General features: G+C 50.3%; 1 protein-coding gene across 1 annotated transcript; it reads left to right on the top strand.

Annotated features, from left to right (window-relative positions):
• The first annotated feature begins 480 nt into the window (after positions 1-480).
• On the top strand, positions 481-26,198 carry LOC126470953 (aquaporin AQPAe.a-like). Its single transcript, XM_050099002.1, has 6 exons — positions 481-651; positions 3,573-3,716; positions 4,396-4,593; positions 24,386-24,466; positions 24,566-24,712; positions 26,142-26,198. Exons 1-6 carry the CDS (start codon positions 481-483, stop codon positions 26,196-26,198), a joined length of 798 nt encoding a protein of 265 aa, XP_049954959.1.
• The last annotated feature ends 186 nt before the right edge of the window (positions 26,199-26,384 follow it).

Here is a 26,384-nt window from a genome sequence, read left to right as displayed (position 1 = left end):
TGGCTTAATTTTCAGATCAGTCATACCACTACAGAGAATGAGGACCACTGTTGTCAACAGCCACAGCAGTCAGTAAGAGCACAGTTCTTCGAAAACCATTAAATGGTCAAAATAAAACAGAACTATTTAGATGCAAGTAATGGAAAATAAATGCATTAAAGAGTGGAGCAACAGAGCATAAGGTGGCACTGTAATACATGTATCTTAGCCGTTTCTTCGACATGCTGTACATTGGTTTAATGATAGCGCTGAGACAGTCGCAGTATGAAAATACGTGGCAGTTCAGCTACAGGAAACTGGTTTTGGTCGGAAGGTGCCTCAGCACTACAGCCGTTAATGTGGCGGGCATTCTGGTTAAAATAGTGTTTTCACAAGATTATGGCAAATTCACTTCTATGCTTGAATCTTGCAGTGTCATAATCACGGAAGTGACACTGTGCTTACGTTCTAGGCGTCCTGAACCTGATCAGGTTAGACGAGATGAAGCCCTGGAAAACAGTGGTGGTACAGCTGGCTGCTGAGCTCCTCGGCACGTTCCTGCTGGTGGTCGTCGGGTGTGGCTCGACTACAACGGCGTGGTCGGAAGGCTACCAGCCGACGACTGTTCAGGTGGCCCTGACATTTGGACTTACTGTCGCATGCATCGTGCAGGTAGGTACCGCAATAATGGTCGCATTCTAGAGAGCAAGAAATGGTCACCCGTTCAGCTTGCCAGTAGCGGGGGGAAATAATGGCACAAGTGTAATGAGCTGCGTATCGCAAATGGAATTTAGGCAGATTCAACTGCTACTGACTAGAAAGTACCTGGTCATAGCGTGTTGGGGCCGCTCTTTCAGCGGCGTACCTCGATTATAGTGGCGCAAAGTGCAGTGAGAAAACAGTGTGTGCTGGATGTCTGTGCTTTCTTAGTGTCTCGTTCGTGGAAAACACGTCAGACAAGATGTGGAAGCTCGCAGGCCATGTAAAGGCTGTAGGAAGTAGCCTCTTCAGCTGAAATTGTCAGTTTTACTAAGTTCGCGGCAAAGACGTTGTGATCCGTATTGTGCGCATTATTTCCACGTAATTGAAAATGGCCTTAAATTGGTTATCAGATACGGGACAAGGTAGGATTTATATTGACTTAATAATTAAAATGTGAAAATATCCCCCCCCCCCCCCCCACCAAGGAATCGCATTGCTTAAATGTGGTGAAGGTTGTGTGTGGCGGTAGCAACTAGAGGTGCTCGCCTGTGCACAGTATTAAACTGTTCAGTCCCTAGGAAACGAAAATTTGATGAGATAATTGTCAGCATCTTAACTCATCAAGCTCACTCGTATTGACCTTTCTGATTGCAGTTCTGTCAGAATAGCTTAATGGCTGGCCTCTAACTCATTGCCCTTGCTCTCACGCAAGTATTTCACACATCCGCTGCAGGAATGGCTTGAAAGGTTGTAACCTCCCCGTTACTTATCGACCTTAATGACAGTGAAAAATTAAACAGCGTGTACCTAATGGAAATTTGGGAAAAAGCAATAGTCACCGAAGTTAATTTATCGGTAAAGAGGGAGGAAAGGGTTACATCTAAATGAAAGGAAAAATGCAAATGAAACTGGTGGAAATTAATTTTGAAAAGGGGTAAAGTTAATAAAGTAAATGTGCGGCCGTTACGTTAACAATTAACCAGCGGTAATTAGATATTCGAGATTTGGGGGAAATTACGGTCGCCAGTCCTAAGCACAATTACTATAGTAACTGAAGAAGAAAGGTTATTACACATATAATTAGTACTAGAAGCGTGGCAACTGAAGGTTGACACGTGTAGAGTGAAAACTGAAAGTTTGTCAGAAGTAATAAATTTCGCTACACTCTGACTTAATTTAGCAAAAGAATTAATAAAACCGGAAAATCGAAAGTTAATTTAGTGACTGAAGTTAATAGTGAGCTTTCTGAAGCACATCGAAATTCAGTAAAATACGGTTAGTCTTGGACTACCTCAACAATCATTTCAAAAGCTACTTGAATCTACACAATTTAGAAATAAAAGATTTAACTTTGATCTTGAATTAAATGATTCTGAACAGTTAACAATAGTAAAATTTAGTACGTACCAAGCTGAGCTGTAGTCACAGGTAAGCTAAAATACGGTAACAAAACTCGCACTCTTAATTTGTGCTTGTGTAATCTAAATATTGTAGCCAGCTATGAATACCTTAACTGACCTTTGAAATTAAAGCAGTGAAAACGAATGATGCTGGCGTTTGAATTTCAACGACACTCGGGTTCATTCCGGAAAAGGAAGGGACCCTGCTTGGTAATGCAATTCGGACAATGAGCAACAAAGGTTCATGCTACGTTGCTGTAATTTTGTGATTTGAACAGTTTTAAAAGTGAGGTCTGGCATACAGTTCTAAAACTTCACGTGCTTCCAGTCTTCCTTGTTGGTTGATTGAAGGTTTGAAGCCGTCGATCGAGGAGGTGGCGACAGTCACTCATTGTCGGCCGTCGCAGTCGCAGAAGCTGGATGTTGGCGCGCCTTCTTCTCGACACCGTCACCAGGCGAAACGGGCTCTCGATGTGCGCCAGCTAATGCTTCCTGTCCGCGACATCGTGTCAAACTATCATAGCAAGTCGAGCGCAATTACATGCTGCCCAACCCCGAAAGCGCGGCAACTCACGGGAGCGTCACACCACACACCTGCTCCACTGCACCACCCCAGCGAGACTCCCCTTCTGCCCGCGCTCCACGCGACAGTTAACACTAACAAAGATCCTAAACACTTTTGTGTTCCACACGACCTATCGATGTATTCCTTCGATAGCATAGCATACAAATAATATTCACAAAACAAACCAACATAAATGCATATATATATATATATATATATATATATATATATATATATATATGCATTTATGTTGGTAACAAAATAAGGAAAAATTTATAGTACAATAGATGGAAATAGGAGGATATGCATTTCCGGCGTTACAAGGTGCCATTGCATGAAATAAGCGAGTGTCTGAAAACAAGTGAAGAGTAGAAGTAATGGTCAGTGTCATTCGAAAAATGGCTACTCAAAACGCTATTCACACAAATAGTGAGATGACCGGTTTCGATCCGACAGATTTATCAATCGGTTCCTTCCATTTATGTGAAATTCGTTGTTCGAAAACATTATGAAACAGATGAGCATAGTCGCAATAGCCATTTGCGGCAAAACAGCAGGAACAGTTTTTGTCGGAAGTCCCACTAATACTGAGACACGATTTCATTTGTGACAAAGCTAGTAGAGACATACTATTAGGTTCTTCACTGGTAGAAAAGCAGTCGACGAAAAGTTCACAGGATTCAAATTGGTATCATAGGTAAGCACGTCTTCGTACGAAGACGATGCACTTCTCCCTAAGGCAATTGTAGAAAAAATTCTGTATGGTTTGGCACCTGGGATATCCAATAAACGAGAGTGAAGAGGCATTGTAAGAATATGACCAACTTAAACGTATCCATTTCCACTCAACTTACTCTCAGGGTAGTTCAACTGAAATACTTGTATGTGGAAGTAGATGAATGTGATTGACAAATGTTTGCTTTCAGACGCTGGGCTACGTAAGTGGCGCTCACGTGAACCCGGCAGTGACTGTGGGCCTGGTGGTGGGCGGCTTCCTGGGCCCGCTGAAGGCTCTGCTGTACGTGACGGCGCAGTGCGTGGGCGCCACCGCCGGCTCATTCGTGCTCCAGGTACTCGTAGCTGGCCTGTTGAAGTGGTTATTTCGTTCTAACAAGTGTTAGTTAAATGGTGAGAAGAAAGGACATCGCTTCAAACCTACGCAGTAAACAGTAGGATGGAATTTTGACGCGTTATGATAACTGTGCAGGGCAACTAGTTGCCAAAGAATGAAGCCTTAAAGCAGTAAATAGTACAGAATACAGTTGTATGGCAACTGGATGTCGATGTTAGCAGCAACTAATGGCTTCAAATAATCTTCGTAGCCTAGATGCTTCTATTGTCTTCCAATAAGGGCAAATTGAGTGCAGACCTACCACTTAAACATCCCGGTTCAATTAACTAATTTCTGCGCATAAAACGATTAGTTACACGCGGGCACTCGGGGAATAGTAAACAGAAGCACGCGATTCTAGAATGTTTCAGGCGTTTTAATGGACATAAACTGTAAGGGCCAATCCCTGGTATGTGGTGAACAGATCCCAATTCGGTGAGAGTTCGTAAGAATCAATGTACAGTCGAAGAACTCCGAAAACAAAACAGCCTTATTAGTAATGAGACTACAAACTTTATCCGTCTATGTTAATTGTAGTAAATTTGTTTGGTCGTTCGACAAAATGAAATGGTTTTAAAGGTAATTTAATGTAGGCTGTGAGAGGATACCTTGGCAGCCTTATGTTGTGATTGTTGCAGGCCCTGACACCCAACGAGACGGTCGCAACGCTGGGCGTTACAGCCTTGAATCGGCACGTGACGCCGACGCAGGGCTGCTTCGTGGAGATGGTCATATCATTCGTGCTCCTGATGGCGGTGTACAGCGCTGTCGCGGCGGCGGCGGCAGCAGGACCCTTCACTGTCGGCATGTCTATAACAGCCTGCCACTTGTTCGCGGTATGTCTCCCGAGCACCTAAAGTCCCTCTTAATGGGTAAGGCTTAATTTCAGTGACAGTTTCTTGCCTGCAGTTGGCTTCTGTGCTAACGTTGAGACTACGGCTAATAAATCCGTCGATTTGATCGTGGGAGTGCCTGAATTCAGCCATCTAGTATAGAATCGGCGGCTTATCAGTTGGCACACCAATTTAATTAGTAAATTGGTAAATGTCCTCAGATACCGCCCTAAATGTTCAAAACTCCCGTTTCTACCGTAGCATCTAGTTCAGCAGAAACTTTAATGGGCTCCTTTCATGGTATAGAGAAACAGCGCTAACAGTTTTAACGGCCCCTCATAGCTTTGATCTGTGTTTACACATGGTATAATAGCAGGGGAGTAGCAATAGGACATCAATGGTGAGTTGCACATTAAACGGTACTGCGTAATGTACGTTACTGCACATGTTCGGTTTTCAATAGTTGAGGCACTGTTACGTAAGCCCATTCACTAAGGCTTCGTATATACGATGCGAGCAACCCCCCTGCGGGTTCGGGGGTAAGAATAGGCCTGCGGTATTCCTGCCTGTCGTAAGAGGCGACTAAAAGGAGTCTCAAATGTTTTGGCCTTAATGTGATGGTCCCCCTTGGGGTTTGACCTCCATTTTTCAAAATTCTACAGAAGTACGAGCCTTTTGGGGAAGGACACCTTACATGGTGTACCACTGGTTCTAAGTGCACTAAGACCTTGGCACTCAGCATTGCACCGGCGTTGTCACCATACCCATTATTCCTCAAATTGGGCCTAAACGCCTGATGGGTTGTCCAAGTTACGTCCACAGTGCATCTCCATCTGCACCAGCGATCATGATGGACTTTCCATGGCACCAGAAATCCAGCACGGTAGCCAGCCCGTTGTGGTGGGGTCGTCATGTACCTTCTAGGTTGTAGCCCCCTGACAACACAGGGATCGTACTGCCGATACCTGAGCTGCACCCTCCCCACGTTGGCCAAGGAGTAGATGCCCGTCTCCTTGGGGCATCAGGACTCCCGGCAATGGTCATCCTGCCAGGTGGCCCTTGCTGCGGCTGGGTGGCGCCCGAGGGGAGAGCCCCTGGTCGGAGTGGGTGATATCGGGGCGGACGTTTCGCACATGAAACGTCAACACGTATCAGGTCGCTCTGCGGCCGAGTCTTCCAAAAGAAAAGGTACCGTTTCTAGTTCTGGTTCTCCTGCCCTTTCCCCCTTGGCCACTCCATGGGAGGAGGGACAGGCCCGCCGGCTTGGGGCGAAGTACTTCCCCCGCTATTTGGTCTGTTCTCGAACAGATGGGGGACGTTCGCCACCTCCAAGCCCATGTTCTTTGTTCAGCACATTGAGGACGTCTTCGGGGAAATCGAGGCTCTCAGCAAGATGCGATCAGGGTCCGTTCTTATCAAGACCACCTCTGCCACACAATCGGCGGCACTCCAGGCGTGCGACCGCTTCGGGGCCATCCCAGTCTCCATTGTCCCACATCTGGCACTAAATAGGACGCAGGGGGTTATTTTTCATCGTGACCTCCTGCTACAATCTGATGAGGAGCTCAGGGCCAACCTGGAGCGCCGTGGCGTGCATTTCGTCCGGCGAGTCCAGCGCGGCCCCAAAGACCGTCGCATCGACACCGGGGCCTTTATCCTCGCCTTCGAGGGGACGTTCTCCCGGAGAAGGTAAAGGTGATGTGCTACCGGTGCGACGTGCGACCTTACGTCCCGCCTCCTATGCGCTGTTTTAGGTGTTTGCACTTTGGGCACATGTCGTCCCGGTGTGAGGCTGAGCCCCTTTGTGGCGACTGTGGACGCCCTCTTCGTGGGGAACATACTTGCACCCCACCACCTCGGTGCCCTAATTGTCCTGGCGTCCACTCGCCTAGGTCCCCAGACTGCCCCACCTATCAGAAGGAGAAAAAGATACAAGCAATCAAATCTTTGGATCGGCTCTCTTATTCTGAGGCCAGGAAGAAGTATGACCGCCTTCATCCCGTGTCACTGGCCCCTTCGTTTGCCTCAGTTGTGTCCACTCCTTCCGCTGTATCCTCACCTCTATCCTGTCCCCCTCCACCTCCTCTGCCCATCAGGGGGCTCTGCCTCCGCCTCCCAAATCCCTCCCTTCCAACTCCTCCTCCCCCGTGGCCCCCACCCCCCCTGCCCCAGGGGCCACCCTTCCTCCTCCTCCTCCCCCCACGCCACCTGAGAAGCGATCCTCTTCTCAGGCGTCCATCGGGGAAACGTTCCGGACCCCAGCATCCGAGGTCCGGCGTTCCAAAACGGACCCCGCGCGTGAGGACCTTCTTCGGGTCCCGCCCACCATCCCTGTGCCTCCTCGGCCTTCCAAGAAGGCCTCCAAGAAGAAGTCTCTATTCACCTCTCCACCCCGGCGCGTTTCATCTGACGCTTCATCCGTGAGTCGCTGCTCCCGGCCGTCCTCAGTTTCGCCGGGACGCTCTGCTGCCAGGCGTTCCGCCGGCCTTTTGTCGGCAAATGATGCGGCCCCTCCTACACAATCAGGGCCAGCGGCCGCAGCTGGCAACGAGTCGATGGAACCGGATCCGCCTGCCGTCAGTTGTAGCGTTGTTGCCTCGCAACCTGGCCCTCCGCGGCCATCGAGGTGACCAGCTCTTCCCCGTCTCGTTCCCCAATCTTTTTGACTAGCAATGGCGTTGTTTCATTGGAACATAAGAGGTATTCGATCTAATCGGGAGGAATTACAACTGCTCCTCCGCCTGCACTGTCCGCTCGTCCTTGGTCTCCAGGAAACCAAGTTGCTCCAGACTGACCGTATTGCCTTTTCCCACTATACCTCGGAGCGGTATGACCTCGCCCCTGTGGACGGTATCCCGGCTCATGGTGGGGTCATGTTGCTCGTTCGGGACGATGTCTATTACCATCCCATCCCATTGACCACCCCACTCCAAGCAATAGCTATCCGCATTACTCTTTCTGCTTTTACTTTTTCAGTTTGTACCGTCTACACTCCACCGTCATCTGCTGTTAGTCGGGCTGACATGATGCACCTGATCGATCAGCTTCCCCCGCCGTTCTTATTGTTTGGCGACTTCAATGCCCATCATCCTATTTGGGGCTCTCCTGCATCCTGTCCAAGAGGCTCACTCTTGGCGGATGTCTTCAACCATCTCAATCTTGTCTGCCTCAATACCGGCGCCCCGATTTTCCTCTCGGACTCTACTCATACCTACTCCCACTTGGACCTCTCGATCTGTTCTACCACTCTTGCCCGTCGGTTCGAGTGGTATGTCCTTTCTGACACCTATTCGAGCGACCACTTCCCCTGTGTCGTTCGTCTCCTGCACCACACCCCATCCCCACGTCCTTCGAGCTGGAACATACCGAAAGCTGACTGGGGACTTTACTCCTCCCTGGCGACCTTTCCGGACCACGATTTTCCCAGTTGTGACAGTCAGGTCGAATACCTCACGGCTGTTATCATCAATGCTGCCGAACGTTTCATACCTCGTACTACTTCTTCACGTCGCGTTTCCGTCCCCTGGTGGAACGAGGCTTGTAGGGACGCTATCCGTGCTCGATGACGTGCTTTACGCACCTTTCGCCGCCATCCTACGTTGGCGAATTGTATTCAATACAAACGACTCCGAGCGCAATGCCGCAGAGTCATCGAAGACAGCAAAAAAGCTTGTTGGGCCTCTTTCACCAGCTCCTTTAACAGTTTTACTCCCTCTTCCATCGTTTGGGGGTGGCCTGCGCCGGCTGTCGGGCATTAAGGCCCACTCCTCGGTACCTGGCCTGACTTCAGGTAATGAGGTCCTTGTTGATCCTGTGGATGTCTCCAACGCCTTCGGCCGCTTTTTTGCGGAGGTTTCAAGCTCCGCCCATTACCATCCTGCCTTCCTTCCCAGGAAAGAGGCAGACGAGGCTCGGCGACCTTCCTTCCACTCGCTGAATCTGGAAACTTGGAATGCCCCCTTTACTATGCGGGAACTCGAACGTGCGCTTGCACTGTCCCGGTCCTCTGCTCCGGGGCCAGATGCCATTCACGTTCAGATGCTGGCACACCTTTCTCCGGCGGGCAAAAGCTTCCTTCTTCGTACCTACAATCGCGTCTGGACCGAAGGTCAGGTCCCCATGCGTTGGCGTGACGCTGTTGTTGTTCCTGTACCCAAACCCGGGAAGGATAGACACCTTCCTTCTAGTTACCGCCCCATTTCTCTTACAAGCTGTGTCTGTAAGGTGATGGAGCGCATGGTTAATGCTCGGTTAGTTTGGATTCTTGAATCTCGACGACTACTTACTAATGTCCAATGCGGCTTTCGTCGCCGCCGCTCCGCTGTTGACCACCTTGTGACCTTGTCGACATTCATCATGAACAACTTTTTGCGAAGGCGCCAAACGGTAGCCGTGTTCTTCGACTTGGAGAAGGCTTATGATACCTGTTGGAGAGGAGGTATCCTCCGCACTATGCACAAGTGGGGCCTACGCGGTCGTCTGCCCCTTTTTATTGATTCCTTTTTAACGGATCGAAAGTTTAGGGTACGTGTGGGTTCCGTATTGTCCGACGTCTTCCTCCAGGAGAACGGAGTGCCTCAGGGCTCCGTCTTGAGCGTAGCCCTTTTTGCCATCGCGATCAATCCAATTATGGATTGCATTCCACCTAATGTCTCAGGCTCTCTCTTTGTCGATGACTTCGCGATCTACTGCAGTGCCCAGAGAACATGCCTCCTGGAGCGTTTTTTCCAGCGCTGTCTAGACAGCCTCTACTCATGGAGTGTGGCAAATGGCTTCCGGTTCTCTGAAGAGAAGACGGTTTGTATCAACTTTTGGCGATATAAAGCGTTTCTTCCGCCATCCTTACATCTCGGTCCCGATGTTCTCCCATTCGTGGACACAACTAAGTTTCTAGGGCTCACGTTGGACCGGAAACTGTGTTGGTCTCCACATGTCTCTTATTTGGCGGCCCGTTGTACACGTTCCCTTAATGTCCTCAGAGTTCTTAGCGGTTCATCTTGGGGAGCGGATCCCACTGTCCTGCTTCGATTGTATCGGTCCATAGTTCGATCGAAGCTGGATTATGGGAGCTTCGTCTACTCGTCCGCTCGGCCGTCCCTCTTACGCCGGCTCAACTCCATCCACCATCGGGGGATACGTCTTGCGACCGGAGCCTTCTACACTAGTCCTGTCGAGAGTCTTTACGCTGAAGCTGCCGAGTTACCATTGACCTACCGGCGCGACATACTGCTGTGTCGGTATGCCTGCCGGCTGTTGTCTATGCCCGAACACCCCTCTTACCAGTCCTTCTTCGCCGATTCTCTCGACCATCAGTACGGGTTGTATGTGTCTGCCCTGCTGCCCCCTCGGACTCCGCTTCCGTCGCTTCCGTCACCTGCTTCGACAATTGGATTTTGCCCTCCCTACCACGTTCAGAGAGGGTGAGAACCCGACACCGCCTTGGCTCCAGGCTCCGGTTCATGTTTCTCTCGACCTCAGCTCACTCCCGAAGGAGGGTACTCCGGCTGCAGTGTATTGGTCACGGTTTGTCGAACTTCGTGCTCGCCTTGCCGGTCACACCTTTATTTACACCGATGGCTCCAAAACTGACGATGGTGTCGGCTGTGCCTTTGTCGTCGGGGCTGCCACCTTTAAATACCGGCTCCTCGACCAATGTTCGAGCATCACGGCCGAGCTTTTTGCTCTCCATCAGGCCGGTCAGTATGCCCGCCTCCACCGCCATTCATCGTACGTACTCTGCTCTGACTCAATCAGTGCTCTTCAGGGCCTTGGAGCTCCCTATCCGGTCCATCCCTTGATTGAACGGATCCTGCAGTCCCTCCATTCTTTCGCTGATAATGGTGGTTCTGTCAGCTTTCTGTGGGTTCCTGGACATGTAGGAGTGCCTAGGAATGAGGCTGCGGATGCTGCAGCCAAGGCTGCAGTCCTCCTGCCTCGGCCAGCCTCCCACTGTGTCCCGTCATCTGACGTTCGTGGGGATGTATGTAAGAGGCTTGTCGTTGGGGTGGGATGCTTGGTCATCCCTCCAAGGAAACAAGCTCCGTGGAGTAAAACCGCTCCCAACTGCTTGGACATCATCCTCCCGACCATCTCGGCGCGAGGAGGTCCTTCTGACCAGGTTGCGGATTGGGCATTGCCGGTTTAGCCACCGCTACCTGCTCTCTGGTGACCCAGCCCCTCAGTGCCCTTGTGGTCAGGCATTAACAGTGCGTCATGTTTTATTGTCGTGTCCCCGTTTTAGTCAATTTCGTGTTGTCCTGTCCCTGCCAACTACTTTACCGGATGTTTTAGCTGATGACGCTCGAGCAGCTGCTCGTATTCTGCGTTTTATAACTTTAACTGGCTTGCCCAAAGACATTTAACCTTTTTACTTATTTTATCTGCATCTTTGTCAGGTCCTTCTGGTGTCCCCCCATCCCCTTGAGTTTTAGCAGATTCTATGTGCTCTAACACCAGTGACTGGGCGCTAATGACCTCAGCAGTTGAGCGCCCTTAATCCTTACCCAAAAAAAAATACGATCATGGACTTCCATGGCACCCGAAATCCAGCACGGTAGCCAGCCCGTTGTGGTGGGGTCGTCGTGTACCCTCTAGGTTGTAGCCCCCTGACAACACAGGGATCATACTGCCGATACCTGAGCTGCACCCTCCCAACGTCGGCCAAGGAGTAGATGCCAGTCTCCTTGGGGCATCAGGACTCCCGGCAACGGTCATCCTGCCAGGTGGCCCTTGCTGAGGCTGGGTGCCGACTGTGGGGAGAGCCCCTGGTCGGAGTGGGTGGTTTTGGGGCGGACGTTTCGCAGATGAAACGTAAACATCTATCGGGTCGCTCTGCGGCCGAGTCTTTTAAAAAGAAAGGTACTGTCTCTGGTTCTGGTTCTCCTGCCCCTTCCCCCTTGGCCACTCCCCTGGAGGAAGGAAAGGCCCGTTGGCTTGGGGAAAAAAAATTCCCCTGCTATTTGGTCTTTTCTCGAACCGATGGGTGGACGTTCGCCACCTCCAAGCCCATGTGCTTTGTTCAGCACATTGAGGACATCTTTGGGGAAATAGAGGCTCTCGGTAAGATGCGTTCGGGGTCCGTTCTTATCAAGACCACCTCCGCCACACAGTCGGCGGCGCTCCAGGCGTGAGACCGCCTAGGGGACATCGCAGTGTCCGCATCTTGCACTAAATAGGATGCAGGGGGTTATTTTTCATTGGGACCTCATGCTGCAATCTGATGAGGAGCTCAGGGCCAACCTGGAGCGCCGAGGCATGCATTTCGTCCGGCGAGTCCAGCGCGGCCCCAAAGACCGTCGCATCGACACTGGGGCCTTTATCTTCGCCTTTGAGGGGGACGTTCTCCCAGAGAAGGTAAAGGTGATGTGCTACCGGTGCGACGTGCGACTTTACGTCCCGCCTCCTATGTGTTGTTTTCGGTGTTTGCACTTTGGGCACATGTCGTCACGGTGTGAGGCTGAGCCCCTTTGTGGCGATTGTGGACGTCCTCCTCGTGAGGAACATACATGCACCGCACTACCTCGGTGCGTTAATTGTCCTGGCACCCACTCGCCTAGATCTTAAACTGCCCCGCGTATCAGAAGATGATACAAGAACTCAAAACTTTGGATCGTCTCTCTTATTCTGAGGCCAGGAAGAAGTATGACCGCCTCCATCCCGTGCCGTTGACCACTTTGTTTGCCTCAGTTGTGTCCACTCCTTCCGCGGTATCCTCACCCCTATCCTGTCCCCCCTCCGCCTCCTCCCCCCATCCGGGTTCCATGCCTCTGCCTCCCAAATCCCTCCCTTCCAAATATTCCTCCCTCATGGCCCCCACCCCCTCTGTCCCAGGGGCTCCTCCTCCTCCTCCTCCTCCTCCTCCTCCTCCTCCTCCTCCTCCTCCTCCTCCCCCGCCGCCTGAGAAGCGATCCTCTTTTCAGGCGTCCATTAGAGAAACGTTCCGGACCCCAGCTTCCGAGGTCCGGCGTTCCAAAAAGGACTCCATGCGTGAGGACCTTCTTCGGGACCAGCCTACCATCCCTGTGCCTCATTGGCCTTCCAAGAAGGCCTCCAAGAAAAAGTCTCTATCCCCTCTCCACCCCAGCGCGTTTCGTCTGACGCTCCATCTGTGAGTCGCTGCTTCCCCTCAGTTTCGCCGGGACGCTCTACTGCCAGGCGCTCAACTGGCCTCTCGTCGGCAAATGATGCTGCCACTCCTACACAACCAGGGACAGCGGCTGCAGCTGGCGACGACTCGATGGAACAGGATCCGCCTCCCGCCGGTTGTAGCGTTGTTCCCTCGAAACCTGGCCCTCCGCGGCTGTCGAGGTTACCAGCTCTTCCCCCCGTCTCGTTCCCCCTCTTCTTTGACTAGCGATGGCCTTGTTACATTGGAACATAAGAGGTATTCGATCTAATCGGGAGGAATTACAACTGCTCCTCCGCCTGCACTGTCAGCTCGTCCTTGATCTCCAGGAAACCAAGTTGCGCCCGACTGACCGTATTGCCTTTACCCACTATACCTCGGAGCGGTGTGACCTCACCCCTGTGGACGGTATCCCAGCTCATGGTGGGGTCATGTTGCTCGTTCGGGACGATGTCTATTACCGTCCCATCCCATTGACCACCCCACTCCAAGCAATAGCTGTCCGTATTACTTTAGCTCTACTTTTTCTGTTTGTACCATCTACACTCCATCGTCATCCACAGGTAGTCAGGCTGACATGATGCACCTGATTTTTCAGCTTCCTCCGCCGTTAATATTGTTTGGCGACTTCAACGCCCATCATCCCCTTTGGGGCTCTCCTGCATCCTGTCCAAGAGGCTCACTCTTGGCGGATGTCTTCAACCATCTCAATCTTGTCTGCCTCAATACTGGCGCCCCGACTTTCCTCTCGGACTCCACTCATACCTACTCCCACTTGGACCTTTCGATCTGTTCTCCCGCTCTTGCCCATCGGTTCGAGTGGTATGTCCTTTCTGACACCTATTCGTGCGGCCACTTCCCCTGTGTCGTTCGTCTCCTGCACCACACCCCATCCCCATGTCCTTCGAGCTGGAACATACCGAAAGCTGACTGGGGACTTTACTCCTCCTTGGCGACCTTTCCGGACCACGATTTTCTCAGTTGTGACAGTCAGGTCGAATACCTCACGGCTGTTATCATCAATGCTGCCGAACGTTCCATTCCTCGTACTACCTCTTCTTCACGTCGTGTTTCCGTCCCCTGGTGGAATGAGACTCGTAGAGACGTTATCCGTGCTCGACGACGTGCTTTACGCACCTTTCGCCGCCATCCTACGTTGGCGAATTGTATTGGATACAAACGACTCCAAGCGCAATGCCGTAGAATCATCAAAGACAGCAAAAAAAGCTTGTTGGGCCTCTTTCACCAGCTCCTTTAATAGTTTTACTCCCTCTTCTGTCGTTTGGGGTGGCCTGCGCCGTCTGTCGGGCATTAAGGCCCACTCCTCGGTACCTGGCCTGACCTCAGGTAATGAGGTCCTTGTTGATCCTGTGGATGTCTCCAACGCCTTCAGCCGGTTTTTCGCGGAGGTTTCAAGCTCCGCCCATTACCACCCTGCCTTCCTTCCCAGAAAATAGGCAGAAGAGGCTCGGCGACCTTCCTTCCACTCACTGAATCTGGAAACTTGGAATGCCCCCTTTACTATGCGGGAACTAGAATGTGCGCTTGCACTGTCCCGGTCCTCTGCTCTGGGGCCAGATGCCATTCACGTTCAGATGCTGGCACACCTTTCTCCGGCGGGCAAAAGCTTCCTTCTTCGTACCTAGAATCGCGTCTGGACTGAAGGTCAGGTCCCCATGCGTTGGCGTGACGCCGTCGTTGTTCCTGTACCCAAACCCAGGAAGGATAGACACCTTCCTTCTAGTTGCCGCCCCATTTCTCTTACAAGCTGTGTCTGTAAGGTGATGGAGCGCATGGTTAATGCTCGGTTAGTCTGAATTCTTGAATCCCTACTGCTACTTACTAATGTGCAATGCAGCTTTCGTCGCCGCCGCTCCGCTGTTGACCACCTTGTGACCTTGTCGACATTCATCATGAACAACTTTTTGCGAAGGCGCCAAACGGTAGCCGTGTTCTTCGACTTGGAGAAGGCTTATGATAGCTGTTGGAGAGGAGGTATCCTCGGCACGATGCAGAGGTGGGGCCTACGTGGTCGCCTGCCCCTTTTTATTGATTCCTTTTTAACCGATAAAAAGTATAGGGTATGTTTGGGTTTCGTATTGTCCGACGTCTTCCTCCAGGAGAATGGAGTGCCTCAGGGCTCCGTCTTGAGCGTAGCCCTTTTTGCCATCACGATGAATCCAATTATGGATTGCATTCCGCCTAATGTCTCAGGCTCTCTTTGTCGATGACTTCGCAATCTACTGCGGTGCCCAGAGAAAATGACACCTGGAGCGCTGCCTTCAGCGTTGTCTAGACAGCCTATACTCATGGAGCATGGCAAATGGCTTCCAGTTCTCTGAAGAGAAGATGGTTTGTATCATCTTTTGGCGATATAAAGCGTTCCTTCCGCCATCCTTACATCTCGGTCCCGTTGTTCTTCCATTCGTGGAAACAACTAAGTTTCTAGGGCTCACACTGGACAGGAAACTTTGTTGGTCTCTGCATGTCTCTTAATTGGCGGCTCGTTGTACACGTTCCCTTAATGTCCTAAGAGTTCTTAGCGGTTCATCTTGGGGAGCGGATCGCACTGTCCTGCTTCGCTTGTATTGGTCCATAGTCCGATCGAAGCTGGATTATGGGAGCTTCGTCTACTCGTCTACTCGTCTGCTCTGCCATCCCTTTTACGCCGTCTCAACTCCATCCACCAACGGGGGTTACGTATTGTGACCGGAGCCTTCTACACTAGTCCTGTCGAGAGTCTTTATGTTGAAGCTGCCGAATTACCATTGACCTACTGGCGCGACATACTGCTGTGTCGGTATGCCTGCCAGCTGTTGTCAATGCCCGACCACCCCTCTTATCAGTCCTTCTTCGCCGATTCTCTCGACCGTCAGTACGGGTTGTATGTGTCTGCCCTGCAGCCCCCCGGAGTCCGCTTCCGTCGCCTGCTTCGACAATTGGATTTTGCCCTCCCTACCACGTTCAGAGAGGGTGAGAGCCCGACACCACCTTGGCTCCAGGCTCCGGTTCATATTTATCTCGACCTCAGCTCACTCCCGAAGGAGGGTACTCCGGCTGCAGTGTATTGCTCACGGTTTGTCGATCTTCGTGCTCGACTTGCTGGTCACACGTTTATTTACACCGATGGCTCCAAAACTGACGATGGTGTCGGCTATGCCTTTGTCGTTGGGGCCGCCACCTTTAAATACCGGCTCCTTGACCAATGTTCCAGCTTTACGGCCGAGCTTTTTGCTCTCCATCAGGCCGTTCAGTATGCCCGCCGCCACCGCCATTCATCATATGTACTCTGCTCTGATTCCCTCAGTGCTCCTCAGAGCCTTGGAGATCCCTATCCGGTCGATCCCTTGGTGCAACGGATCCTGCAGTCCCTCCATTCTTTCGCTGATAATGGTTCTCCTGTCAGCTTTCTGTGGGTTCCCGGACATGTAGGGGTGCCTGGGAATGAGGCTGCTGATGCTGCAGCTAAGGCTGCAGTCCTCCTGCCTCAGCCAGCCTCCCATTGTGTCCCTTCATCCGACGTTCGTGGGGATGTTTGTAAGAGGCTTGTGTCGTTGTGGTGGGATGCTTGGTCATCCCTCCAAGGAAACAAGCTCCGGGCAGTAAAACTGCTCCCAACTGCTTGGACAACCTCCTCCCGACCATCTCGGCGTGAGGAGGTCCTTCTGACCAGGTTGCGGATTGGGTATTGCCGGTTTAGCCACCGCTACCTGCTCTCCGGTGACCCAGCCCCGCAGTGCCCTTGTGGTCAGGCTTAACAGTGCACCATGTTTTATTGTTGTGTCCCCGCTTTAGTCAATCTCGTGTTGTCCTGTCCCTGCCATCCACTTTACCGGATATTTTAGCTGATGACGCTCGAGCAGCTGCTCGTGTTCTGCGTTTTATAACTTTGACTGGCTTGTCCAAAGACATCTAACCTTTTTACTTCTTTTATCTACATCTTTGTTAGGTCCTTCTGGTGTCCCCCACTCCCCTTGAGTTTTACTAGATTCCATGTGGTCTAACAACAGTGACTGGGCGCTAATGACCTCAGTAGTTGAGCGCCCTTAAACCCCACCAAAAAAAAAAAAATTTTCCAAGCGAACACCAAAGCCTTGAGATGGCTTGCGTTTGTTGGTGGCTAACGTCTAGGTGGCGAGTCTGTGTCGTTAAATATTCTAGTGACAGCGGCGGCGATTTCAGGTTGCTTCTGGCCAGTGAACTAACCCAGTGTTTCCCCTTCAACTGTTGATTTCTCCTTCGCTTGAATTCTTACCAGGATATGTGCATCATAATGCAACAAAGATACATGTTTAGCTTTCGCTGATTATGGAATCATTCAGATTCGAATTAAGGGTGGATGGAACAGTGTCTCGATATTTAAAAAAAAATTAAAATAGCGAAGTTCGTATAGATCGTAGCGTGAACTGTTATTTGCCCAACACTACCGTTTGTGACCATTTGTACAAATTTTCGCCATCGTTGAACCAAGGCATCAAAAAAAGGCTACAATAATTAGAGGCTCTGCTTCTTGTAACTATTTTCAAGCTGTTTCGACACAAGTGGGCGGGTACGCTGTAATGGACATGCACAACGTACGGCAGCAGGTGAAATACTTAAATATCGAAGAAACTGACATTGCAGGCACTCCGCACAGCGGCTGGCAGACATTGATGAGATTTGAATCGAGGACGTATTGATAGCGATCAGCAAGATAAACGCTGTAGCGTTACCGATAAACAGCGACGCCTGTGTAACCACGGTCAAGAATCTTATGGAGCCAATAATGCGCGCCCTCGAACGTCATTCTTCGCCTCCCAAGCGATTGCAAAATAAGGCTGGTCATTGGTGGATCTTGCACCCTACAGCCCATCTGACTGTTAGGACTTACCCCCCAGGGGGTCCACAACTCTTTTGTGGACACGTGCGTAGCGAGCACGGGACCCCGAGCTAATGTGGCCCTCCTTCCTTTTCCGGGCTGCATACCTTCCCTTCCCTTTCCGCATCCCTCCCCGTCCCCCATCTTCGCCCCCCCCCCCCTCACCTCTGTCTCTTTCCTTCCTTTCTCCCCCTCTGGGAGTATGGTTTGTGCCTACGTCCGGAGACGGACGCTCGAAACTGTTCCAAATTCCTTGCTCTTACACTTGCCAGTCCTCGTCCTTCCTCTGTCCTTCTCTTTTCCTTCCCTCTTCTCCTTGCCCTTTTCTCCGCTACGGCGTTTGAGACCCCCTCTTCTTTCCTTTCCCTTTCTCTTCTTTCCTCCCTGTGCGTGTCTGAAGGCCGACCCACGCACTTCCATGCGTAGCCGGTGACGGGGTAACGCGTAATTCCCCGCCCCGGGTAGACAGGTAGGACACGTACGTACCCCCTGGTAACGGCCAGGCCCAGGGAGGGGTAATTACCCGAGCTGATACCTTCCGAAAGTGCCGATTGGTCCCTCCGTCCGTTTGTCGGGAGGTGTGACCTGAGGTGTGAACAATCCCCTAAGGCGGGTGTGCCCTCGGCGAGGGCCCCCACAAGGGAGGAGCGCGCCATCGGAGACGCCGGTAATCATGGGGGATTCTTCCGCAATGGTTTCCTCACCTTCCACTATGTCTGCTCACAAACGTAAGTTCACTGAGTCTCAGCCACAGACTGTTCTTCCATCGTTGCCACAGTTCCTTGTTGTTTCTCGGTCTGACGAAGGTCACGACTTTTCCACGGTCAACCCTTTCATTATACAGAAAGGTGTCGACGCAATTGCGGGTCCTGTAAAGTCTTGTTCCAGATTACGGAACGGCACCCTGTTGTTAGAAACACACAGTGCCCTCCAGGCTCAAAAATTGCTGCGTACTTCTCTGCTCCACACCTTCCCTGTCCGGGTGGAACCGCACCGTACCTTAAATTCCTCGCGTGGAGTCGTTTATACGCGCTCCCTCGATGGATTGTCTGACGAAGAAATTCAGCATTACCTGTCTGACCAGGGCGTCACAGCTGTTCATCGGGTTATGAAAAGGGTTGATTCGAACATCATTCCAACCCGCACTGTCTTCTTGACATTTGACAAAGTGCAACTCCCATCAAAAATCAAGCAGGCTATGAGATAATTTCCGTTCGCCCTTATGTCCCAAACCCTACGCGTTGCTATCGATGTCAGCGGTTCAATCATACCAGCCAGTCCTGTTCCAATCCGGCCAAATGTGTTACTTGTGGCAAGGATGCCCATGAGGGTGCTTGTCCACCTCCATCCCCTCGCTGCATCAACTGTATGGGTGACCACGCTGCCTTCTCTCGAGATTGCCCCGTTTTTAAGGATGAAAAGCTCATCCAGGAAATAAGAGTGAAGGAAAAGGTGTCGACCTTTGCTGCTCGAAAGTTACTCGCCAGTCGACAGCCCACCGTGCCTCAGAAAGGTAAATACAGCGCTGTCCTTGCTTCTCCTCGACCAACAAAGGAGGCGGCCACGCAGACTTGCGACTTCACCTTTAGTACCACGGTCGTCAGATCGGCCAGCGCAAAGATCGCCCGTTCAACCTCACCCCTTTCGCCTGCCCACTCTATGGCTCACCCTTCATCGGGTTCTGCTAAATCTCGAGCCCAAAAGTCAGACGCCAAGTCTTCGAAAAAAGAGCATTCTCGTGAAGAGTTTTTACGTACCGCAACTTCACAACCATCGGTTCCTCCTTCATCTAAACATCATACTTCTAAGAAGGCTACGAAGAAACACAGTTCCTCTCCTTCTCCGCCAAGGCGTGTCCCCTCTACAGCACCACCTGGCGGAAATCGCCCTCGGCCATCTTCTGTGTCGCCGAGGCGCATTGCTGGTGGCCGGTCAACTGGCCGATCGTTGGTGGCAGGAGCTGCTCCTGACCAACCTATGGATCAGGATCTTCTGCCTTCGACTGAATGCCATTCCATGCTGTCGGTCGCAAGCTCTGAGCAGTCGTTGAGTTGACAGCACCCTTGGTCACGTTCCTCCATTTTCTGTTCACCCTATGTCCATTATCCACTGGAATATCCGCGGCATTCGCGCCAATCGGGAGGAATTGTCGATCCTTTTACGATCCTACTCGCCGGTCATCTTCTGTCTTCAGGAAACAAAGCTGCGTCCCCATGACCGCTTTGTTCTCCCTCATTTTCAGTCCGTCCGATATGACCTCCCCTCTGTTGAAGGCACTCCAGCCCATGGAGGACTCATGATTCTGCTCCATGATACTCTCCATTATCACCCAATCCCCTTAAACACTTCCTTCCAAGCTGTCGCGGTCCGTCTTTCCCTTTCTGGATACACGTTCTCTCTTTGTACGGTATACATTCCATCGTCTACACCAATGGCACGAGCTGATCTCCATCTTCTTGATCAGCTTCCACCCCCCTATTTGCTGGTTGGGGACTTAAATGCCCACCACCCGCTTTGGGGATCTCCACATCCTTGTCCACGTGGCTCACTATTGCTAGACGTCTTCCACCAAGCGGATCTAGTCTGCCTCAACACTGGGGTCCCCACATTTTTGTCTGCCTCCATGACAAATTTATCTCATTTGGACCTTGCGGTCGGTACTGTTCCGCTAGCTCGGCGCTTCGAATGGTTCGCCCTTGATGATACACACTCGAGTGACCACTTTCCATGTGTTCTTCGACTGCAGCCTCAACTGCCATATATGCGCTCGCGTCGCTGGAAGTTTGCCCAAGCCGATTGGACACTTTTTTCGTCTCTAGCGACATTCGATGACCGTCGCTTTCCCAGCGTCGACGATGAGGTCACACATTTTACCGACGTTATTCTCACAGCTGCGGAACGTTCAATACCACGCACCTCCGAATTGCCCCGGCGCCCTCCAGTTCCTTGGTGGAACGAGGCATGCCGTGACGCAATACGTGAGCGGCGACGTGCTCTTCGCATTTTCCGTCACCATCCAACTTTGGCCAACTGTATCCGATATAAGCAGCTCCGTGCGCGATGCCGTCGCGTCATCCGCGATAGCAAGAAGGCAAGCTGGAAATACTTTATTAGCTCATTTAACACCTTCACTCCCTCCTCGGAAGTTTGGAGTCGGCTTCGACGGTTCTCAGGCGCGCCTAGTTTCTCCCCGGTCTCTGGGCTCACTGTCGCGCATGATACCTTAGTGGACCCCGTCGCAATTTCTAACTCATTGGGTCAGCACTTTGCTGAGATTTCGAGCTCTTCAAATTACCCGCCAGCGTTTCTCCCGAAGAAACGTGCAGCGGAAGTGCGACATCTTGCTTTCTCCTCTCACAATCGCGAAAGCTACAATACTGTTTTCTCCATGCGCGAACTCCAACATGCACTCTCTTCTTCTCGCTCCTCCGCCCCAGGACCGGATGGTATCCATGTCCAAATGTTGCTGCATTTATCAACCCATAGCCTGCGTTACCTCCTTCGCCTTTATAATCGAATTTGGACCGACGGTACCTTTCCCAGGCGATGGCGGGAAGCTATTGTCGTTCCCGTTCCGAAACCTGGAAAGGACAAACATCTCCCCTCTAGCTATCGCCCCATTTCTCTCACGAGTAGTGTCTGTAAGGTTTTGGAGCGTATGGTGAATTACCGTTTAGCTTGGTGGCTGGAGTCCCGCAGTCTTTTAACACCAGCCCAATGCGGATTCCGAAAGCATCGTTCTGCCGTTGACCATCTTGTTGCTCTCTCCACTTATATCATGAACAATTTTCTCCGGAAACGTCAAACGGTAGCAATATTTTTTGATCTGGAGAGAGCATACGATACCTGTTGGAGGACAGGCATTCTCCGCACACTGTTCTCTTGGGGCTTTCGAGGCCGGCTGCCCCTTTTTCTTCGCGAATTTATGGCAGAGCGCACATTTAGGGTGCGGGTGAACACTACTCTCTCCCGTACTTTCTCCCAAGAAAACGGGGTACCCCAGGGCTCCGTGCTGAGTGTTGTACTGTTTGCCATCGCCATTAATCCAATTATGGATTGTCTCCTTCCTGATGTCTCGGGCTCCCTCTTTGTGGATGAATTTGCGATCTACTACAGCTCTCAACGGACCAGCCTTCTTGAAAGACGTCTTCAAGGATGTCTCGATCGCCTCCACTCGTGGAGCATCGAAACCGGCTTCCGTTTCTCACCCAGTAAGACCGTTTGTGTAAATTTTTGGCGACGTAAGGAGTTTCTTCCGCCCTCCTTACATCTAGGTCCTGTCAACCTTCCGTTTTCCGACGTCGCTAAATTCTTGGGTCTTATGTTTGACAGAAAACTGTGCTGGTCCTCCCACGTTTCCTATCTTTCGGCTCGCTGTCTGCGTTCGCTTAACGCCCTCCGTGTCCTGAATGGTACCTCTTGGGGAGCGGACTGAGTGGTCCTTCTCCGCCTCTATCGCGCCTTAGTGCGCTCGAAATTGGATTATGGAAGCATAGTCTACTCCTCTGCTCGGCCGTCTATTCTTCGGCGTCTCGACTCTATCCACCACTGTGGATTACGTTTAGTATCTGGAGCTTTTTACACCAGCCCTGTGGAAAGCCTTTATGCTGAGACTGCTGAACCTCCGCTGTCCAATCGGCGGGCAGTCCTTCTGAGTCGTTATGCTAGCCATCTGTCTTCCATGCCTGCTAATCCAGCGCATGACCTTTTTTTCGACGCCTCCTTTGATGTCGGGTATGCAGGCCGCTCCTCCTCCCTACTACCCCCGGGAGTCCGCTTCCGTCAACTGCTCCATTCTCTTTCCTTCCGCTTTCCTAAAACCTTCTTGACAACTTGGGGTACAGCACCGCCTTGGCTCCGTCCCCGGATCAACTTGCTCAGAGACCTATGTCAATTTCCCAAGGATGGTACCCCTACACTTGTTTACCGTCGGGCATTTGCTGCTCTATGTGCACAAATGACGGATGCCATATTTATTTACACCGATGGCTCGAAAACATCGTTAGGTGTAGGGAGTGCCTATATTGTTGGCGACACCCCAAATCACTTTCGGCTTCCCGACCAGTGTTCGGTTTATACTGCAGAGCTTTTCGCTGTTCTCCAGGCTGTCCACTACATCCGCCGCCATCAGCGGATACAGTACGTAATCTGCTCAGATTCTCTCAGCTCTCTCCTAAGTCTCCAAGCTCTTTACCCTGTGCACCCTCTGGTCCACCGGATTCAGGACTGTCTGCGCTTGCTCCACCTGGGGGGCGTCTCAGTGGCGTTCCTCTGGCTCCCGGGACACGCTGGTATCTGTGGAAATGAGGCGGCCGATATAGCGGCCAAGGCTGCAGTCTCTCTTCCTCGGCCAGCTATTCAGTCTCTTCCGTTTACCGATCTACGGAGCGTTTTATGCCGCCAAGCTGCTCATTTATGGCATGCGCATTGGTCAACACTTCCCCACAATAAATTGCGGGAAGTGAAAGCCCTTCCTTGCGCTTGGACCTCTTCCTCCCGAACGCGTCGTCGGGAGGAGGTAATTTTAGCTCGACTCCGGATAGGGCACTGTCTTTTTAGTCATCGACATCTTTTAAGCGGTGATCCTCCCCCACTCTGTCCCCACTGCTCTCAGCTGTGGACGGTCAGACACCTTTTAATTGAATGCCCCTATTTTAATCCGTTACGCTCCCGTCTACAGCTATCGCCTGATCTATCGTCGATTTTAGCAGATGACACGCGCTCAGCTGACCGCGTTCTACAGTTTATTAGTGACAGTGAAATGACGTCAGTCATTTGAAGCTTTTTTTGGGGGACAACCAACCCCTTTCTATAGTGGATTTTTAAGCATTCCTTCTGCCTTTAGTTACTCAAATTTTATGATTTTGTTCCCATTGCTGCTGATTTTAAATTTCGTTTTTTTCCTGTTTTCTATGTCACGGGCTGGGCGCTAATGACCATAGTTTTGCGCCCTAAAACCACAAAAAAAAAAAAAAATGTTAGGACTTACGAAAAGAACATACGCTGTTACGGATCAAATAACTTGCATGAAGTTAAAACAGCTTAAGCACAAGTCAAAAAGCAAGGTGCTGAAGGTTTCTGAACTGGTTTTTTGTGCAGTGGTTCAATGATGTCGCAGGTAGATACCAATGGATAGAAGACAGTGCAAAGAGTGAGGTGTGTAGCGGACAGTTCAGTCAAGAATCAGTACTAATTTAGCTGTTTCTCAGTCACTAAATTTTTGGACACAGAGCACTACTTCTTGGTCTACCCCGTATAAAAGTAATCGGTGACATTAGTGTTTATTTAAACTGTGTGTTTAAATTTTCTATGTGGACTAATGCCATATAGTGTGGATCGACCTTGCGTCGTCCAGACGTATGATCACTTTGGTGTCATCAGTGAGTGGGAAAGAGTGGTGATGTTCACACACCAGGAACACTGTTACAATGAATGAAGTGAATCATTGAGGTTAAGTATGTGTCAGACTAAACGTGAAGGTATCGTCCCAAACTAAATAACACGGAGTTAGGATGTGTGCTCGCCTTCATAACTTCAGCCTCGGGAAGATAAAACTGCTTTACGATGTCAGTTAAATTTAAGATTTTGTAGAGTACTACCCAAAAATTTCCAACGATATAAAATTCACTTCGTACATCAGTATGGCATATCCTGATAGTAGCGGAAAAAGCAGCCACAGTACGCACCTGTAAATGACAAAGGATCTCCTACAGTTCAATAAACTGTATATCCCTAGTCTGATGGATTCAAATGTAAGGCGGAAATATCCCTGAGGTATCGTGCAAGACTAAATGACCTTCATTTTTTCGCAGATGCAGTATACTGGTGCTGGTATGAATCCGGCTCGTTCTTTCGGACCTGCTTTCGTTACTGGATCTTGGATAAACCATTGGGTATGTATCCAAGGAAAAATCTGAAATGCATTAAGAGAGTTGTCAACAAAGCTGTTTAACGATGATACGAATTTGTATTGGTTCGGCCGTCTTTTGCAGGTGTACTGGGTGGGACCGTGCGTAGGCGGTGTTGCTGCGGGTATTGTCTACCAATACTTCAGGCCAGAAGAGCCTGTGGATGCATCAGAGCATAGGGCTTCTCCGGGCCAAGCTTCTGGCGTGGCCTCAGGAGTAGCGGAACGGCATGTATAAGCACGAAACAAAAATGTAATGCTCTTGACATGACATTGTCCAATTCCTGCCTGAACTTTGTGGACGAATGTGTACACCTAATTAAGCCTGATGTTAAGAGAATGCATATTGGAACTCGCCTATTTCACTAGGCGTGGCGAGGACACATAACGTATGTAAAATTTTAATAATGTGAAACATTTATAATGAACTGAGATCTTACGCTCCAGTGGATTTTTAAATGTTGTTAAAGTTGAATAAATTGAGCATGTCGAAAAAGAGTATCCGATGACTAGTGGAATTAGATACTCCTAAAGCTGGAATTCAAACGAAGGGAAATTCACCCGAATAATTTCCCCCCCTACCCTTCAAAATAGATTACAGCCATTGCAGCGCGATCTCCCTTCGCATGTAACATAAATTGATATTCTTAACGTGCAGTTAACAATCTTTCAATCAATTACGTGCAGTAATTCAGCTGGACTCTTTAAGACCCATTCCCAAAAGGGCTCACCACGACGAATTTAACACAGCGACACCTATTAACTTCCTACTAGCTCAGAAGTAGAGAAAAAGTTCATTTACTGTCTTGTAACCAGTCCCGTAAGTTTCGTGTCTTCCACAAATTAACATAAGGTATAATTTCTGCTCTCGATTCTATCGATCGAAAACTTACTTCGCTTGAATAACGCATTCGTACATTCTTGATCATGAGTCTACTTTCAGATAGACGTAAATTTTAAAAGAAAAGATGGATAAATGTCTCACAACAATCGTTGTATTGCATTACGAAGTAAGTTTATCAGCGACATAGTTAGCATTCGTGTAAGGTCGAGAGAAGTACTAAACCATTAAACTTTCTATTCACATCGATAGTACATTTGTCTCAAAGATATCTTACGGATATCGGAGGGCGATAACTCGCCGAGAGTACTTCAGGTGACAGCCTTCGCCTGGTAAATAAGCAGGAAGCTGCCTGCTTAACGACAGCGTGAAGATGCCGGCAGGTTATGGCACTGTCCCTTGACATGAACCAGTTAAAGCCTATAAATGCACAATGATCTCCACAACCACATACATAAGATAAAAATTCTAAATATCGATTGTCATACAGGTATAACACATGGTGGTCATATTCGGCAACCTCGAAAAACCCAGAGTCGTGGACATCTGGTTTAAGTACACCTATCTAGGAACAGCTCTGAACATGGGTCGAGTCGCCAGCAAAGTCACTTTTCGCATAATCGTATGTCTGTATTTCCTAAAGCCCATAATTTCTGTAATGACATGACTTACCAGTAGAGTGGGGTCTGTGGTAAACAGTAGTCACATGTTCATGGCAACGTCTGGACCCCCCTACCAAACAGCACCAGAGGCGCGGTGAAAAGATACCTTTCGCGTCAGACAGCATCAAATGTACTTCAGGTAGCATGCATGATCCTAGCAGCAGCAGCAGCAGCAGCAGCAGCAGCTTCTGCTTCTGCTGCCGCCACCGGTATGAGACAGAACCAGATATCACTGATTAAGAGTGAATGACACCATTAGTCCACACTAAAACAGAATTTCTCTTAAATCTGCTTTGGACTGAGTTTGTAGCATCGACAGTGTCATTCCTCTCCAGAAGACGACACAACATTGTGCACCCTTCTAAATTTATTTACATAAATGGTTTTTACGACAGTTCTTT

The sequence above is a fragment of the Schistocerca serialis genome, chromosome 3 (assembly GCF_023864345.2).
Source record: "Schistocerca serialis cubense isolate TAMUIC-IGC-003099 chromosome 3, iqSchSeri2.2, whole genome shotgun sequence".
Taxonomy (NCBI): domain Eukaryota; kingdom Metazoa; phylum Arthropoda; class Insecta; order Orthoptera; family Acrididae; genus Schistocerca; species Schistocerca serialis.
The sequence above is the reverse complement of the archived record's forward strand: the minus strand, read 5'-3'. Positions and strand labels throughout refer to the sequence as shown.